The sequence below is a fragment of the Dermacentor silvarum genome, chromosome 10 (genome assembly GCF_013339745.2).
Source record: "Dermacentor silvarum isolate Dsil-2018 chromosome 10, BIME_Dsil_1.4, whole genome shotgun sequence".
Lineage (NCBI taxonomy): Eukaryota > Metazoa > Arthropoda > Arachnida > Ixodida > Ixodidae > Dermacentor > Dermacentor silvarum.
The window spans coordinates 141,551,777-141,571,480 of NC_051163.1; the positions used below are offsets into that span (position 1 = coordinate 141,551,777).

At 48.3% G+C, this 19,704-nt stretch overlaps 1 protein-coding gene across 6 annotated transcripts in view; it reads right to left on the reverse strand.

The window, feature by feature from the left end:
* Positions 1-13,803: 13,803 nt before the first annotated feature.
* LOC119431015 (mitogen-activated protein kinase 14A-like) overlaps positions 13,804-19,704 on the reverse strand; it is a 398,975-nt gene continuing 393,074 nt past the window's right edge. For 2 of the 6 annotated variants that reach the window (XM_049656875.1, XM_049656876.1), the window contains exon 12: positions 13,814-14,009. In XM_049656875.1, the coding sequence (XP_049512832.1) occupies positions 13,903-14,009 (107 nt within the window). In that variant the 3' untranslated portion in view covers positions 13,814-13,902. Of the gene's footprint in view, positions 14,010-19,704 lie in introns of all 6 variants that reach the window. The other 4 variants (XM_049656879.1, XM_049656873.1, XM_049656872.1 and 1 more) reach the window with 4 other exon arrangements.

The window sequence follows — 19,704 nt, forward strand, 5'->3', positions numbered from 1 at the left end:
AAAGTGTCTTTTTGGCGTCAGCAGCATCGAATTTCTTGGCCACCTCGTCACACCTGAAGGAGTCCAGCCCCTGGACGGCAAAGTTCAAGCACTGTGCGATTTTCCTCGTCCAACTTCGCTTCGAAAGCTGCGCGAGTTCCTAGGACTGCTGGACTTTCACCGTCGCTTAATTTATACCTAATGGGGCTCATATTGTCCTACCGCTGACCGACATGCTCACGTCAACTAAAGCACCAGGGGCGTAGCCAGGGGAGGGGGGGGGGTTCAACCCTCCCCTCCGAAATTTTTTGCGCAACCCTCCCCCCCCCCCCCCCACTTACCCACCCTTTGTTCTCGTAGCTTCGCGCTGACATAATTCAAGAAACCGATGCTACTATGACAATTTCATTCCTGGGCGCTTCCGCTGGGTTGGTAATTTACAGCGAATCATGTCTGCATATGGAAAAAATTGGCACTGTGTTTGTCAAGGCTTTGACACTCTGTGAGAGTTTGGGCGAGAATATGGCGGCCGCATTCTGAAGCAACAAATGCGCAACAAATGCGGCAGCCACATTTTAGATGAAGGCGAAAATGCTCGAGGCCCGTTTAGATTTAGGTGCACGTTAAAGACCCCAGGTGGTCGAAATTTCCGGTATACATTTCCGCCGCTTCCCTTCAGGTGCCGGTTAGGCCGCGCTCGCGCAGGATCTAGTCTGCGCGCGAAACGTCTATTGTTCGCGATTGCGCCCCTACGGAAGGCTGGTAGTTGCTGTTGTGTTGTGGAATCCCAAACCAGCAATGTACACACGAAGGGGTTGATGCCAGCAGTGAAATTCCACCGACTCGCAACAGAATGCACGAAACAGACAGCCGACAAGCATGGATTACTGCTGTGCGCAGTACAGCGTAAGTAAACCCTTGTTGCATGCGCTGACAGTTCTCGTCGGAGTTCACGCTTCCTGAGAAATTGATTATTTGCCCTATGCACTGAACAAGACTGGAGTTCATTCCTGCATCACTAGTACACCAATCAGTCGAGATTCTGTGAGGTACAAGGCCGCTTTCTGTTTGCACCGGCGTAAGTGCAGCAGAAATGAGTTGCACGCACTACTTAATATGCGTACACATGCCATATCTATGCTGTGCGGTGAAATATTCTGTACAATACTGAATCTGTTGACGTAAAGGCAAATGACGGCTGCAAGCTCGCACACAGCGGAAGACACAGCGGCCCATGCACTTGCCGCAGGAAATGCAACCCTCTCGTATGAGGTAGCAGGGCGACGAAAGCCCCGGAAAAAAAAAGCATTACGCGTTTTTGCGCGTGTTTAAGTTTTCTAGCGCAAAGACGCAGCGAATAATCTATTGCTATGGGAGTAGGTACAGCCTGGTCACACGTGCATTTTAACGGGTATAGCCATCCTTGACTTGTGAAACGCACTTCGCCCCGACGAGGACTACGCCATCTACGCTTAACGGAGATTAACAATTAATGATGTCTTCTCCAATCGGGCGCGTCGTCTCAATGATGCGTTTTCGAAGACTGGTCCATTCAGTACGTAGCGCGATGAGAGACCGTTGCTCCAAACGCCCACTGTACCTGTCGTACTTACTGTATTTTACTGAGCTTACTTTACTTTTTACCTAATTTCTTCACCAGCACACGCACACGCGAGGGGGGGGGGGGGGTCCCATGTCTTTGATATACATGCATCATCATCAGCCTATATTTATGTCCACTGCAGGACGAAGGCCTCTCCCTGCGATCTCCAATTACCCCTGTCTTGCGCTAGCGTATTCCAACTTGCGCCTGCGAATTTCCTAACCTCATCATCCCACCTGACTTTCTGCCGTCCTTGACTGCGCTTCCCTTCTCTTGGTATCCATTCTGTAACCCTAATGGTCCATCGGTTATCCATTCTACGCATTACATGGCCTGCCCAGCTCCATTTCTTCCGGTTAATGTCAACTAGAATATCGTCTACCCCCGTTTGTTCTCTGATCCACACCGCTCTCTTCCTGTCTCTTAACGTTACTCCTAGGATTTTTCGTTCCATCGCTCTTTGTGCGGTCCTTAACTTGTTCTCGAGCTTCTTTGTTAACCTCCAAGTTTCTGCCCCATATGTTAGCACCGGTAGTATGCAATGATTGTACACCTTTCTTTTCAACGACAGTGGTAAGCTCCCAGTCAGGATTTGGCAATGCCTGCCGTATGCACTCCAACCCAATTTTATTCTTCTGTAAATTTCTTTCTCATGATCAGGGTCCCCTGTGAGTAATTGACCTAGATAAACATATTCCTTTACGGACTCTAGAGGCTGACTGGCGATCCTGAATTCTTGTTCTCTTGCAAGGCTATTAAACATTATCTTTGTCTTCTGCATATTCATCTTCAACCCAATTCTTGCACTTTCTCGATGAAGGTCCTCAATCATTTGTTGTAATTCATCTCCATTGTTGCTCAATAGGACAATGTCATCTGCAAACCGAAGATACATGCATAGAGTCTGCTTAAACTACCGATATTTATTATCGATCACGGGCCGTAGAGGAAAGCAGACGCTTGCCCCCCACCCCCCGAAAAAAATTTCTGGCTACGCCCCTGTAAAGCATCGTCAGCCCCTCTCGAGTGGACAAGCGCAGCTTACGCAGCATTTGAGGAAGCCAAGAATGCTCTGTCCAACGCAACAATGCTCGTGCATCCCTTACCCAACGCACCAATGCGGCTGATCACTGATGCTTCCTCCAACGCCATTGGTGCCGTCCTTCAGCAGTTCCAGCAAGACTCGTGGTGCCCGCTAGCCTTCTCTCAGAAACTAAATCCTGCGGAAACTCGCTACAGCACGTTCGACCGTGAACTTCTCACCGTCTACCTCGGAATTCGGCATTTTCGCCACCAACTGGAAGGTAGCGTATTCCACGTGCTGACCGACCATAAGCCAGTGACATTCGCTTTCCGTGGAAATCACAGTGCTTATACATCCCGGCAAATTCGGCATCTAAGTTTCATTTCCGAGTTAACCGCTGACCTAAGGTACCTCGAAGGCCCCGTCAACGCTGCTGCCGACGCCCCTTCCCGCGTAATTAAGTGTCCTAACATCTGATGTTGTGGACTTCGAGGCAATTGCAGAGGCACAGCGTAGTGACAGTGAGCTTCGCGACTTGCGCGCAAGCTCTAGTTCTTCCTCGCTGTCTGATGTGCCGCTGCCCTTCTCCTCTGGTACAATTGTGTGATATGTCTTCTGGCCGCACGCGCCCTTTTGTGCCGTCCGCATATCGTCGTCAAATCTTCACTAAGCTGCACGAAGCAAGCCACCCTGGCATCCGCGCCACTCAACGCCTCATCACGTCTCGTTTTGTTTGGCCCGGCGTCAACAAAGACGTCCGCCGCTGGGCTCTGGAGTGCTTGCAGTGCCAACGTGCGAAGAGGACCCGACACACCAAATCTCACCTTCAAACCTTCCGCTCACCAGACTGTCGCTTTGACCATGTGCACATTGACATCGTCGGTCAACTCCCGTCATCACGTGGAAAGCGCTACATACTCACTTGTGTGGATCGCTATACACGCTGGCACGAGGCGTTCCCGCTTCACGACATCACGGCATCCACCGTAGCCTCATATTTTGTTGCCGGATGGATCTCTCGCTTCGGCTGCCCCAGTATTGTTACTACGGACCGTAGCCGTCGGTTTGAGTCCGAAATATTCAGAGCACTGACACGTATCCTCGGCGCATGGCACGTCCACACAACGGCATACCACCCCTCCGCAAATGAACGCTGTAAACACAAATTAGCCCATATGGGCGTTTTAAAAGCTGACATGCCCTTTTTCCTCCCAAGCTCAAAACAGGTACTCCCACGATATGGAGTAAAAATAAAGCTAGAACCTTTATTTTACCCCTGACCTCATTCAGATGAACATTAAGGGGACGTTGCGGGTGTAAAATGGGGGTTTTCAAAAGATAACTGGCGTTGGGTAGATAGGGAGTGCTGAAATACACCCATATCTTACCCGAGCCAAACAGCTAAAAGAACAACTCAGCCGCCTGCCATGACCAACATGGCTGTCACCTCGAGCGACAATTTCAGTAGAATTTCTGCACTCAGATTCGAAATATCCCGCGCAATGCGCGTCCGCGTTGTTTTTCTGTTTGGAGTTGCCGCGCTAGCGCTGCAGGCGCTGCAGGGAATGCCGCGCCAAACCCGAAACCATCGAAACGCCGCGCCGACGGGTCTTCGGATTGCGCGCGCTCGAAGCGACCAAGCGGCAGCCATTACCACCAGCGTCGGCGCATTGTTCTGCCGCCGGTGGTGTCTCACGCAGTTTTGAACAGCCAAGACTCAACGGTAAGTGATTTTCAACGACCGCTGCTCGTTTTGAGTATACATATGTGTTCTACGTTAGCACAGGCGCTGATACGAGTTATTGGAGGCCTCAGTGCAACAGTTGGCCGTCCCGAACCATTTTGCAAACTTTGCCTTGCACGATCACCGTGTTTGTGTGGGCTTTGTCGTATTCGAGGCGAGCGCTTAGAGTGGAGCGAGAGTACATAGAAAACATGATTTTAGATGATGAGGAACTTTGCCATGGTTTTGATAACTGTTAATTGGATGGCTGTGAGCGTTCTTGATGTTTCCCCAAGCGCAAGCCACTACCAGAGAAGTTACGTGCAGTGCGGGGTGAGCTAAGCCGCCGAGCTTCGCCGCCTAACCGCGGCCTTAACATGTGTCAACTCGTTACTGCGATGTGCGTGTGTGCAGGTTTCGGCGCTTCTTTGTGCGCGGTATCTGCTAGCTGCCGCGTACGTGGTGTCAATCCCCTCATACGGTTGTGTGCAGTAGGTCGCTTACTAAGCGCGCACTGTGTAGATTTGCCGGTACGCTCCGGGCCGGCGTCTGTCTCTCTGCGCCCACGCCGCTGATTGTGCAGGCAGTGCGCGATTGCTGCGCGTAGCCGCGCAGCTTGGTGAGCCAGCACCCGTCGACTTTTGTCTTCATGAAACTCTTTAGATTACTGTTCAGATTACCGGATACGCCGTCACTCGACCCTCGGCGGGCAGAAAACTATGCGGTTGGCTTGAAGAAACAAATTTACGCGATAGCGTTGGCGGTGATAGGTCACGGGAGCCTAGCGCGGAGGCCGTGTTATTTGCTCAGGCAGCGACTACGCCTCCCATGCAAGTAGTATGTAATATCTATACAGTCGGCGCTTGTACACTTTTATTATACGACTGCCGGCTCTGTAGACTAGACGCGTCGACTTGTTTAATGTTTGTTTTGCTGCTGCGCCATTGCGTACAAATATTCTGTTTTGATTTCTAGATACCAAATTCATACAAAGTTGCGCTTTCAAACTCAGGATCTTATCACACTTGACAGTGTGATCCTACCGTGCACGAGTATTAATAACTAATTCCTGCTGCTGGTAAAAAAATGGCTGGCTGATCAACCCAAATCTGAGAAAAATGTGCTTTATGTCTGCCATTGTCTATTGCAAAGAGAGATAGTACTTTGGTATTCAATGTCAGTGACACCCATTAATTATGCATCTTCTTGGCTGAAGTAATCTGTCTTAGAAGCCATTCACTTTAGGTGATCAGTAAACATCTCATGGCTTAAGTGCATAGGGCATGAGTTGGGTAACGGCTTTAGTTGCAAAGCCTTTTAAAATATAAAATTTTGGCAAGCTTAGTTTACCAATAAGCGGTACGACGTAAAAGTCGTATACACCGTACCTAACAGGCTGTCCAAGCTCTGCACAATGACCAACCCAGAAGTAAGAAAGGAGCAAGCCTGCAGCACAACGCATAGGCACCCTCCACCCTTTGTTGATAGCGCAGAAGGTGTAGTCTACGAAATCTATCTAAGATGCGGAAAGGTGTATCTTGGCCAAACTGGGAGATGTGTCAACGTTAGATTAAGTGTTAGGGAGCATGCAAACAATGTGAAAACGGCATGCATGAAGGGAAAGACTTTCAATGTTTCCTGGCTTGTCATTGTTTAACATGTAAGGATTGTTCACCTGACCTGCATAACACGTCTGTCATTATGAAAAGCAAATCGCGCTTCACTCGAGAAATTGTTGAAGCAGGACGTATTTCCCGGCTAGGGGAAAGGTGTGTTAGCGTGCCATCGATACAACTCTCAGATAAAGAGATGGCATTTCTATGCATGTGCAGCTAATGACATTTGTGTAGTAAAATGTATGTGACATTGGCTACAATAAAACCTGTTGTAAGTTCAGCGCTCGTCCAGGTCGTTTCTTTGTGTCGTCCTTGTGTGTTATTGTGCTGCAGTTCTCGTAATAATGTGCTGTGGCTTTTTTCTTCTTTTTGAGTCTGTTGTTTAAAGGGTCATTTTCCTTTTCAGTGTGTTAGATAAAGTCAGTCACAGGAAAGTCGCGACTATATTTTGATTTCAGGAACACTATGTGACATGACACAATTCCTTCACACGTTGCAACCAAGCTTATTTTTTAAATGTATGCCTTTCTTTCAGCATGGAAAAAGCTTACATGAAACAAGGTGATATATACTACTTATGCATTTGTACGATGTTCTAACAGAAAGGTGAAAATAATAAATCTATGCTTTCATAAATTTTCTACCTAATCTACAAAACTTCTTAATGGGAATAAGACAAGTTCATTTGTTTGCACTAGCTTATAACAGAAACAAGAAATGACAAACTTAGCTTTTAAGGGGGCCCTGAAAGGAGCCCAGTGCACTTGCTGTGCGCGTCCTCTTTTATAGCACAGCCATCACTGCACATGGCTGTCGGTGCAGCTGAGCACATATGCAGCCTGCGCACCTTGTTCTAAAGGTAATCTTCTGCGTGTGCAACGAGTGGGCATGCTGACATGGCGTGGCATTATGTGCATTGTCTTCCTGCTTTGCAAGCACCACTATAACATGACAAAAGCAGCGTGTGGCCACTTGGTTGTCCCAATTTTGGTGTAATGGCACCACAAAAAGTGAACGAAGATATGTACACAGGACACAAGCCTCAGCTCTCACATCAAGCTTTATAATCAAGAAACAGACAATATATAATAACAAGTGGTGACATGATGCGATGTTATCTGTTAAAATTTTTCGTGCAGTGCAACTGATAGATGACTGATGCATTTGTCATTTTCTTTATTTCAGAAGCCACAATTGCCTCGCATGTTGTCTGGTCATGATACGTGGCTACAGTGTGAGTTTTGTTGAACACAGTACTGCCGCCACATTTGTCAGTGTTTGACAATGCGTGAGGGCAGGTTGTTTCACACAGATGAGTCATGCTCCCCCAATCACGCATTAATACAGCATCCCTTCTGTCCAATGTAGGCACAACCTTTTGAGGACTCCAGACTACACAACACTTGTGACCTAGTTTGATGGATGTATATTATGCCGCAAGCCACAACAAACCTTTTTCATTTTATTGCGTCTGCCTTTTTTGTCACAGCACAAAACTCCTAACAAGGGCCTGTGAAAAAATGATTTGCACAACTGAATTAGGCATGACGATGGAATACAATGAATGAGATGAGCCAAGTAAAAAATGGTTGCAGTTGTTTTGTATGCTTTTGTGCTTTTTCATCGGCAAAAGCGCAGTTGGTCCCTATGGGCTAAAAGTTTTTTTCTGTAGGAAGCTTGGGAACAGAGATTTGCTCTGATGTGAGAAAAAATACTGCAGCCAGGAAAACAATGTGGTTGTAGCGTGTAGCACGATTTGAAGCAGGTGGTGCAATGGAGGTTGTGTACAGTCGGCCATCGCCATCTTGTTATGCCTACAATGTGTAGACGGACATTGTATTAAATTGAGATTGGGGTGAATCGAGTTGTTTGTGCCTAACAAATCTCATCCGCACATTGCAACGTACTGCAAAAAATGTGGCTTTATTCCTGTGTTCCACAAAACTCGTTATAGCCCAAAATTATGGAACTTGGACATCATAACAAGCACAAAGGAACGTGGACCCAAAGAGACACACAGACTGGACGGGCGCTAGTCTATGTGTCTCTTCTTCGTGTTCGCGTTCCTTCGCGCTTGTTATGATGTCCAAGTTCTGTTATCACAAATTAGCCCAAACATCTGCGTTGAACAGAAATTATGACCAAAGAGTACATAAGATAATTAAGCTTTGGCAGATTCACAATGCAAAGGACAAACACATCGCTCATTTTCAGTTACATTGGATGAAGAATTTGTTTTTGAATGAATGATGTCACTTCATATCACCACGTGTTATGTGTGATTTCTGTTTTCTTATTAAAACTATAGTTAAGAGTAGGCACTTGTGTCCTGCTTGTTGTTGTCTTCTTTTACTTTCCGTGATGCAATTAAGCCAGAATAAATCCCTGACATGAACTGCCAGTCCATAAAGCTATACATTGTATGCAGTATGGCTGCTGGCCTGACTTTGACAAGTGCGAAGTACCAGTAGGAACTTCAGAAGAGTAGAACGTTGGGCCAGTTAGTGATGCATATTAGAGTACAGTAAAGTGCAATAGATGGGACAATGTGAGGTGAGACAGGCGGGCCAAGCGCTTCTGACAACTGTGAACGTTTATTGGAAAATTTTGCTGCACCAGGACAATGTGCACATGCGCCCAAGACACCCAAAACCAGCAACAAACAGAGCAGGCACAGAAAACAAGGAAATATGGTAAAAATTGCTAACAATGTGTACACGATCTCTTCTTCAACCATGATAATTGGGAAGCATGTGTACGCTGTCAACTGCGCACAACTGGCACAAGAGACAAGAGACATCAAAAACGAAACAGAAGTAGAAGAACTAGCTTACCTGTGGCTACCTGTGAATCGCGCTTCTTTGTTTAAAGTGCCACCAAAGCCACGCTAACGCACGTATCAGATCCAGAATTGAAAAGAACTTTCAATTAACACTGCTTCGAAAAGCTCGTATTCTAATTTTGTTTTTCCACGGCCTCCAACTTCCACATTCTTCAACTACATATAGCAACCGCAACTTTCGCAGTCCAAGGCAAGATCCAAACCCTTCTCCTTATTTCAAACACCTCAAGTGCTGTCGCAACCTGTCGTTCAGGTACTGGCCAGTCTGTCCCAAGTAAACACGACCGCTGTACATGAATTATGTACATGACAGAAGTAGCGCATGGGACATACTGATACTCGTGTTTCGTCGTACAGTATTTCCTTACTCGACTACCCGTGACGCGTTTGCGCAGTTGTGCCAACTTGCATGACACAGGAAACAGAGGAACCACCCCATACTTCCCCTATGACTTTCATTAAGTTGTGCGAAACCTTATGCACATAAGCGTTGCCACCTTTAGGGGGTGGATGTGTTGCTGAGGTTTCGCCCAACTTAAGGAAAGCAGCAGGGACGTATGAGTTAGAGATGGGCAAAGCGGCTCACTTCAGTGAGCGGCTCGGAACGGCTCAGCTCACTGAAATGAGCCGGTTCATTTGAACGGCTCACCGGTTCACTTAAACGTGTAACCTGTGTTATGCATATTCTATAGTTATCTGGCTTTAAAAAAACAATATATGCATAATTTAATAACCAAGTTATTGGTATTTTCGCTATGTTTAGAGATTATTTTTACATATATTAAAAGCGTGAATTTTTAGTTGTAATGAAACTTTCTTTTCTGATATTGGGGATAAAATGGTTATGATACTGTGACAGGCAGAATCCGACGTATTTTCTTCAGAAAAAAAGATATGTAACTTCATCGTCATTACAGAAGCTTGTCTGTTTTTGTGCTACTTTAAAATCAACTTTTGTCAAAATAAATGCACAAAATGATTGTACATTATATTTCAACTTTATTCATTTATTCACATACGTACGTTCACTATAATATGAGTAAGCTGTAACGCCATGCAAAATTAATGTAGAAATCATTTCTTGAAGTAATATACAAAAATCACACGAAAGATCCACAAAACTACCGCACGTACCTTTCGTTTTTTTTTCTTCTTTGAGTGCACGCGCGATACTGGCGATCATACCATCATACGCCAAGACAAAAAAAAAAGGAATGAAGTTCTATTATAACTCAACAGATCATTGGCCTTGATTTAATGACGTGCTAATGATACAGTTGACAAGAACTTTATGATACACGCTCAGAAAATGCAAAGAAGTGGATGTCATAGGCGACATTTTCATGACTACACTAATTAGCACAAATGAACACCAGGACGTAAACTGTACGTTCACCTGTTGTCTTTAAAGACACGGAAGACCATCTTCGAAGTGCTATTGGACCAGCGCCCGATGTGCGATCGGTGAGAGTCGTGAGACAGCGTTCGAACAGCAGAAGGCAACGAACGGTACCATCCTTTGCCAATTAAGACTTCTTTACTTCTCCCCTCGGTGACATCGGGTGCCACCACCATAGGACGCACAAAAAAACCAAAGTCGCCGTGGTTCGCACACCACTGCGAGCGAGTACCAGTAGCGCGAGTCTGCCCACACCGGCCACCATTCATCGGTCAGAAATCGAAACCTCGAAACCCAGCAGAAGACCCAGCTCTGATGGAACGGTTCGGCACGGCTCATTCTAGGAGAGCGAACCGGCTTCCTCACTCCGAAAGAAACGCCGCTCACTTACTGAACCACGGCTCCCTCGGTCTTCAAAAGAGCGGCCCGCTCCTGAGCGCTCAGGAGCGAGCCGGGTCTTTTGAAGAGCGCGGGAGCCGTGGCTAAAAGAGCGGCGCGCTCAGGAGCGAGCCGGATCTTTTGAAGAGCGAGGGAGGAACCGCAGCGAAAAGAGCGGCTCTCAGGAGCGAGCCGGATCTTTTGAGCCGCTCTTTTGAAGAGCGAGGGAGCCGTGGTTCAGTAAGTGAGCGGCGGTTCTTTCGTTCTTCTGCCGAAGGCGAGGAGGTGAAGGCGATTCTTGCGAGGAAGGGTGGGAGGGCAGTTGCTTTTTCGTACTGCTAATAGATGGCGCGGAAGTCGCACCCAGCAGAAGACACGGCTCTGATGGAACGCATCGGCACGGCTTTCTGAACGCGAGAGAACCGGCTCCCTTTCTCCAAAAGAACCGCCGCTCATTTTATTGCGATAGCAATTATATGGACACTTCAACCGGATTTCTGCCGTCGGCGTCGCCGGGAGGTTCCCTATAGATAAAATCTTCGCCGCGCGCCGTATGCCCGAGCGGAAGCGTGCGGGGACGCGCGCTGTCACGGAGAGCGAACGCACTCAATCTCCCACGCGCAAGCAAGGAAGCGGGAAGCCAGCGCCGGAGGGAGCGGGGGGGGCACCCTTCTACTCTGACAACAACCGCGCTCGTTGCTCCGCCCGCACCGTCTCGTATCTCCCCACGGCTCTGACCTTTATGCGCCGTGCATTCGCCGCTCAGTTTCCGTTGAAGCGATAGACCGCACGTACCTTCGCCGCTGCGGCGTTTGCGCTTGCTGCCAGCGTTTTGACAGTCGTTGTCTGCAGTCATTCAGTGTGATCTATTCATGTTTCTTTGTGCACGCTCACACCACGCTTGTTCATTCACTTAGTAATAGTCGGGCCACATTTTCCAACGCACGCTACACATGCAATGCTGCCAGGATCGGCAGTGCGGCGCTACAGGTGTGTCCCTTCGCACGCGCTGCCCACGGGAAGCGCTTCTCATCAACACCACCATTTCACACGCGCCTTCTCGTGGTCATCGAGTCTCTCTTCATGTCGGTCTACTTACGCCGCAGCACACCTGCTTACTTAATCAGCTCATGTTTACTACAATTCATATTGCTACTAAAGCCGCTCACCTTACTTCGTATGACATTGCTGTGTTGCTATCGCATTCATTGCTTCGCACATAGGGCGAAACTGTGACATTTTTTACTGAACCGCCGCTCACTCGCTCTTTAAAAAGAGCCGCTCACAAGATCCGGTTCGCTCCTGAGCGACCCATCTCTAGTTTAGAGCTATCACTGCAACCGTGTCGCACGTGTTCTCGGCAGCCCAGACACAGCGAGAAGAAAGTTGTTTGAAGTCTAAGGAACCGAAAGGTGCTGTTCACTGAAAACTTGGGCTTCAAGTTGGGCAGCTCCGCATGGGGTGTCCTTGCCAAATTTTGTCCCCGACATGTCAGAGGGTAGATCAAACACCCCTTTTTGCGCATTTGACCCGCCGAAATCATCAGAGAGAAGGTGCATGCAGGTAAGTTTTTGCCTTTCCCTTCCTGGAACCTCATTTCAATGCTTACTGCAGTAGTATCGTGTTCCTGCTAATCTGTATGCTCGCCCACCCCTCACGTAAAGCCCTCTCAACAGGGGTATTTGAGGTATTGTATATAAACAAATAAATAAATAAAAACACGAGGCACGTGGAGGAGGGATGAATTAACGACTAACTTTTTGTTTATTCGACATGACGGCAACAAGCAGCAGGCGGGGCGGGGCCATGACAGGCAAGATGACAGACAGAGGGAGTTGGATGGGGAGGGGTGAGCCACGTAAAGGAAAGCTTCAGAGGGGGTAGGCCCATTTAAAAGCAAGATTCCCAAGCAAACAGCCCACAGAGATTAGGCAAAGGCCTAATTAGAAGCAAGATTCCCAAGTAAAACAGTCGCAAGATTTCTCTGAACGTACCGTTGCCGTTCGGCCGGGACTTGCTTCGCACTGGCGAAAGGGCCCGGCAGACCGAAGAAACTCGCACAGATCAATGCGCGCGTAGGGCGACACACCGGCGGCTCGGTATCTGCCAATTACGAGCGGAAGAGGCAAGGAAAGTTATTCGCTTTAAAAGTAACGCGTAAGCGAGATTTTCCAAGTACACGCAGGGACATGTGCTCTCCGTCCCTCTCCCTATGTCGACAAAAGTAGAATATCTGTGGTGCTAATCCTGTTTATTGCGATAGCAATTAAATGGTCACTCCAAGCGCATTTCTGCGGTCGCCATCGCCGTGATGTTCCGCATTCCAAAAACGATAACATCGTCGCCGCACGCCGTACTAGATCTGTATGTGCGAGTGAAAGATTGTGATGGTAAATCGACGATCGCCGCTCAATCTCGCACGCGCGAGGGAGGAAGGCGGGGCCGAAACGCGCCGTCTTCTTTCGCGCACGAGGCACGGAGGTGATGCGACGAAGAGGGCACCTTCTTCTTCGGCGCCTGCTGCATAGGGCGCGGGCTCGCGGGCGCCGTTTCTTGAAAGCGAGTTGCGACGTGGGCAAAGTGCTGACTCATCTTCAAAGCGACCTGCGATGTGGACAAAGTACGCGGACGGCCGGTAGCTTCGTATGCGCTGTGCTTTCGACGTTTATTTCGCGCTGAAGCCAGAGACAGCACGAAGGTCCATTCGCTTGCTGCTGCTGACGCGCTTCCTCACTCCAGCGTTTTGACAGGAGTTTTCGCGGTCATCGAACGAGATGTGTTCATGTTTACCTCTGCGCGCGTGACACGGTGCTTGTTAATTTAGTTAGTAAGCGAATGTTTACAAGTTTATACGGCCACTAAAACTACTATCCTTACTTTCTATGTGTCTATTAATTTACTATCGCACTCGATGCTGCGCCTTTCGGGCGAAACTGCGACTTTTTTTTTTTTTGCTTTGCATGTGTATACCTTCGTCATGCCTTCATATACCGATACTGGAAATAATGCATTAGACTCTTAGTGCTCTGTCCTGTGGTGCTTTCGCCGTGTCCCGTGTCGCGCTGGTTGAAGGTGCTGTTTAACAAGATTTACCACCAACACGTCCAAATGAACACGCTGTTAGTTAAGCTTTCCTACAAAACCGAATTATGCTTTATTTTAAGATATGTATACATGTAGAGTATATATACAGTTGGCAGGTGCGCGCACGGCGTGCTCCACCATGCACTCATATAAACGTCTTTATTTACCTACGAATGGGCACAACGTTGCCTAACAGAGAGCGTACGTACTCTTCTCGTAGGCATCGCCACGCGACACACATCACGAGCGAATCCCTAGAGGACCTTCATCCTGCGCTGCAGGTCCTGGGCGAGGCCCGAGATGCCAGCGCTGATCTGGCGCAGCTTGGGCTGGAACATCACCACCTCCTTGTGCACCATTTCTGCGCAGATTTGTGCCCACTGAACGCCACCATTCATGCCACAAATAATAGGAATAAAGAGGTCGGGGAGTACTTACACACACACCCACACACACACACACACACACAGAAAGAACACATGACAATGTCGCAATAAACAAAAACGCGAAGATAGACGCAGTCAAGGATATAGTAACACAAGAATTACGGACATAAGGAAAATTATGGCAAAATTGAATAACATGGTCGTCACCACTGAGAAAGATCGACGTGGAATTCGGTACCATTGTTTATCGTTCAGAAACGTAAGTGCCCGCACAGCGGAGCTGTTCTTAGGCGAGCGTGCGCCGGCGATGACGGCCGCCGTCACGCAGGAGCAGAGCCGGAGAGGATACGTGACCCGCTCGCCGGGAGGAGAGGAGCCGACCAATCGGAGCGCGCGCCGGGGAGGAGGAGAAGCGCCGGGGTTTAAAAATCAGCGTTCACGGCCGACGGCGTTCTTAGCGCGTTGCGGGGCATGGGACGCGTCAGCTTCCACGGGCAACGGCGTTCCTAGCGCGTGCCTCACGACGTGTGCAAGCTCTCGCTGGTGCCCACGTCGGGCAGCTTCTTCCTCGGGAGTATAAGCAGTATAAGGTGTTTGCGCAGCGCGCTCCTCGCACGATGGAGCCAAGCGGACGCGAATGCACAGCTTCGTTGTTCGAGCATCTTTACGGAGTAGAAGGGGCGGTGATTTTCTAATAAAAATGCGGTAGTCTGAGCGAAATGTAAAATGCTAACTTTTCTTTTTTATACACCCAAGGTTTGGCATAGGTTTTGCGTATTACAATGGCAATGCCTCTTCCATTACAGATCATATGCCACTTACGACCAGTCGAGCAGAATCCTCAAGCCACAGGAACCATGCTGCAGTCAAGGTAACAAGGCAACCGCTCACGCGTACAGGGGGGATTCTCCTTTATAAAGGGCAAATTCGTTTCTGAAGCTTTACGAGTATGTTACTGACCGGGCATTGTTCGCGAAAGTCAAATCTAAAGGCTGACAAGAGTTTGTATAGGAGAAAACAGCGGGACATATGTGTCCCTGTCACAAAAGAGTGCTTAAAGCGACACTAAAGAGAAACAGGAAGTTCAGCTGGAATAAAAGAGGGACCTTCAGGGATGCATGCAGTTTTTGTTGGGTGCAAAAGTATGAGTTATTAGCGGAGAAATTCGTAAACAAAGACCAAACATCTCTTCCTCAATTTCTCTCACCCCAGATTTGACACTGAAGCAGTGTCGTCACAGATTTCATTGCTCTCAGCGAATCAGAATGCGCCATGATACGTCACCACTTGCGTAAACGGCCGAGGCGCTGGCTGCATCATGGCAGCTGCGTTTGCGTTCGCCGCGATGGATACCGTTGCTGCCGCTGTACCTTGCAACGAAGAGCTCGCTAGGGACGCAGGACTGTGCGCTCACGCTGTAGCAATCTCGACTCGCCGGGTAAGAAGGTGTCTCGGCGCGTGCTCTCTCCCTCTCTCCGGTTACCGTCGCTTCGTCGATGTTTTAGACGTCTACACTCCGTTTGTCGCGTCGGCTGTTTGAGGCATATGCGCTCTCCCCCTTGGTTGAAGTTGCCGTGGGGCCGGCGTGTTCTTTCGCTGGCTTACGTGACGCGCAGCGCGCGCTCTTTTGTGACAGTCCCATTGTCCAGCTAGGCCACTTTCATCACGGAGATCACCATATGGCAGCTTATTAAAAACACAAAAACATGAAATGTGCATCTACTGCCCGTTTTTCTGTTTTTTGAACACTCTTTGTAGCAGCAGCATTTATCAAGCTGCCAAGATGAACAGTTCTCAGAGAATAAATTTTTTCTTAAAAATAAAAAGAACCCGCACTTCTCACATTTTATTTTTATTTTATTTATAAATACGTCACAGGTTCCATTAAGAGCATTGAGTGATGGGGGAACAAATACAACAGACTTAGATCATAAAGAGGAACAAAGGAACGTTATTAATTAATGAGAAAAAAATTGTATACAATATTGAACACAGAACTTTACAAGAAGTGAGAGTATAAATTCTCGCGGAACGTTTATTGATGGAAGCACGGCTGTCAGCAAGATCCTTCCAGAGTGCAATTGCTCGTGGCAACGCTGAGGAATTAAAAGCTTTCGTTCTACCGAATATTCGCGTGAGGCTGTGACGACTATGAAGACGCCTAGGAGACGCCATATATAGATTTGTGATATGGGTGTAGGCTAATAACTGGAGAATCTATTAAAAATGAAAACAGCCCAAGCAAAACGCGGCAACAAATATATTGACACGTATACATGTTTATCTTTCACCGGTGGCCGCTTTCCACCGGCTAACAAATGTTAAACGTTATCGCTCGGCGCAGGACGCGCCTGTATCGGAAGTTTCTAGAACGTTATCGATGCTTCTTTCCATTGCCTGTTTTCACCGACGCTTCTGTTATCTGATTGCATGACTGACGCGAATTGTCTAGAACTTCTGGAAGACACGCGGGCATCAGGGATTAATCTAGAACCTTCGATGACTCAGGTATAAAAGCCGACGCGTTTCGCCGCTGATCAGATTTTCGACGATCGCCGACTGTGTTCGCCGCTATCGTTGTGCTTTGAGTGTACCTTGCTTTTGTGGGCACAGGTTCGCCCAATAAACAACCCGTTTCGTCGTACACTGTTTTACGACTGTTTTCTTCAGCGTCACTACTACGTGACAATATGACAGACGAACCTTGTGTCTGTCTCTTGTCGCGCTCTTAACATCAGCTGACCCTACAATAAAAATTCCCTCCTCAAGCTAATCTGGCAGGTGCGGGTATGACGCCTCCTAACTAGCCAGAAGCATAAAGGCTTGCTAAACATGTTACTGGCGCAACACGGAAAAGGGGACAGAGCACCATGCTCCTTTCTCCTGCTGCATGTCCTACTTGGCACCAGAAATAATACGTTTAGTAGGCACTAACTTGCCCAAGAACAAGTTCTTTTGGAATAGGGTTTTCACTTGGGCTTCTTGGTTTTCCATAAGACCGTGTATCATTGCGCGCAAAATGACATGGACATTTTTATTTCTTTTATGGATTTTTTATTTCTTTTAGAGTGTGACCCGACAGATTTTAGCCGAGAATCCGCAAAAGTTCTTGCTCTCACAGAGAAATGCCTGTATCCATTACAAATCACCCATGAACTTCGAACTGAAGACAATATTCGTTTTCATGATGTCAGGTTCGCTTTTAAAGAAAACTGCGTGTGCTGGAGCTATGAACCACGAGCAAACAAACCCCTCCTCCCGTTCAAATCAGCCCATTCAAAACTAATAAAAAGGGCAATCGCCAATCTCTGCCTTAAGAACGCCCTGGAAAAGTCTTGCCCACACATGACGAGCCGAAGTTTGGGCCAGCAAACTTCACGCCTTTTAGAAGCAGGTTACCCGAGGCACCTGTTAGTGTCCGTAGCGGAGAAGCAACTTAAGAATATCAGGGCATCTGGCTCCACCGTGGTCCCCACCTCCCAAGAGATGTATAAAGAAAAAAGAAAGTTCACTGTAATCCCATACATCCATAAAGTGTCGCACAACATCAAGAAGATCGGCCAAAAGCTAACGTTCGAGTCGTGTTTTCCGCGCCGAATAAGCTTGGAAAAATTTGCAAAATTACTAACCCGAAAAGAGAGAAAAGAAAGCATGTGGCAAGAATCACCAAAACGAATGGGTGAAATGCAGTGTCGGCGTCGTATATAAGATACCTTTACCATGTAAGCGTTTTTATGTCGGACAAACGGGCCGTTGCATCAACCACCGGCTCCGCGAGCATGCTAACAACGTAAATAACAAGACGGGAGGGTGACTGGCACTTCATTGTTCAATGTTCAAACCAATGTTCATAGACCAATGTTCAACAGTGCCAGGAGATATGCACGCGGTGGAATTCGAAGCTCGCCATGATCAAGTCCGTGCTAACTCAGTACGATGCGATAGAGAACGTCCTGGATTCAAGGGGCAATCTCCTCTTGGAAGACGTCAATAAGGCCTTGCTGACGGAGGTGGTCGAATTCTTGGAGCCCTTCAAGGAAGCCAGCGAAAAGCTTGAGCAGAGCAAAGTTGGAACGCTGCCCCTTGTATTTATGTACTACACAAAACTGAAGAAGCACCTTACTGCTGCTTCGACAGACTCCCCAGAAGTGCGCAAGCTCAAGTCGAGGACGCTAGAATTTCTTCAAATAAAACTGTCCATAGGAGAGCTTCACGAAATCGCAACGTTCTCGTGGCCGCCTTTCCGCCATCTCCACATGCTTGATGAGCAGGAGAGGAAAACTGTTCACGACAGAGTACGCGAATTGTTGATGTACAGTGTCGTCCACTCTTAGTGCGAACATGGCGCCGCGTGGCCACGCTCCGCGGAGCGCCAGCGCACACGTCGCGACCGCGCATCGAAGCTAAGCAGCGCAGGCGCACAGGGGCTTCGTGTCGTCTGCTAAAGTGCGCGAGCGCGCTGTGCTTTAGCAGACAACAGATAGCACAAACACGGCTCGCTCTCTCGCTTTAGCAGGCGCCACGAAGCCCCGCCACGAGGCTAAAAGGCCTTTTGCTGGCCTTTTCCTGTGGCATCGTTTTCGGGTGCGGTTTTTTGTGTCACTGGGTGTTATTTTAAGCGTATTTTCTACCTTTATTTTGTTGTGTGGGACGCGAGCGTGGCTGGAAGTCAGCAGAGAACATTGGTGACCCGGACGTGATTGAACGAGTAGAGCCTTGGAGGGTGGTGTCACAGGTGGCGCTGCATGTGAAACGGTGTTTGCATCCTCAATGTGCGCTGGCTTCAGCCGATCGAGTGATACCACTTCGTGACGACCGCGCACGTCGATAGTGAACTGCTTGTTACCTCGACGTAGCACTCAGAATGGCCCGTTATACGGTCGTTGGAGTGGCCGATGAACTGCGTCATGGCGCACAAACACCTGTGTGCACGAGCCGAGTTCTGATGGTACGTACACCGCGCGCGGCGCTGCCCATCGCGGTGGCGTAGCTCGAAGGTTTTCCATTATGTCTCGTAGCCTAAGTGCGTAGGCTGCGGTAGCTGTACAGCCGTCTTGCGGACTGCCCGTGAAGAATTCTCCTGGAAGGCGTAGTGTCGCTCCGTAGACCAGTTCGGCCGCGCTGCAGCCGATGTCTGTCTTGACAATTTCATAAAAAAGGGAGAAACCTTGTATCTGGAATAGCATCAAGTATGGAGAACAAGTTAAGGACGGCACAAAGAGCGATGGAACGAAAAATGTTAGGCCTAACGTTAAGAGACAGGAAGAGATCGGTGTGGATCAGAGAACAAACGGGGATAGCCAATATTCTAGTTGACATTAAGCCGGAAAATGGAGCTGGACCATTAGAGTTACAGAATGGATACCAAAAGAAGGGAAGCGCAGTCGAGGACGGCAGGAAACTAGGTGGGGTGATGAAGTTAGGAAATTTGCGGGCGCAAGTTGGAATCAATCAGCGCAAGACAGGGTTAATTGGAGATCACAGGAAGAGGCCTTCATCCTGCTACAGTGGCTACAATGGGGAAGTATGTTGAACGTGCGGGCTGGCGCGTGGCGCTTTGTGAGGAAACCGGTAAGTGGCGCTGCCACACGGTTACACGTGTGGCCAGTCGATGGACAGTCATGGTGGACGGACGTGTTTTTGCGGGGCTCCGTGGCGGCGACGAAAACA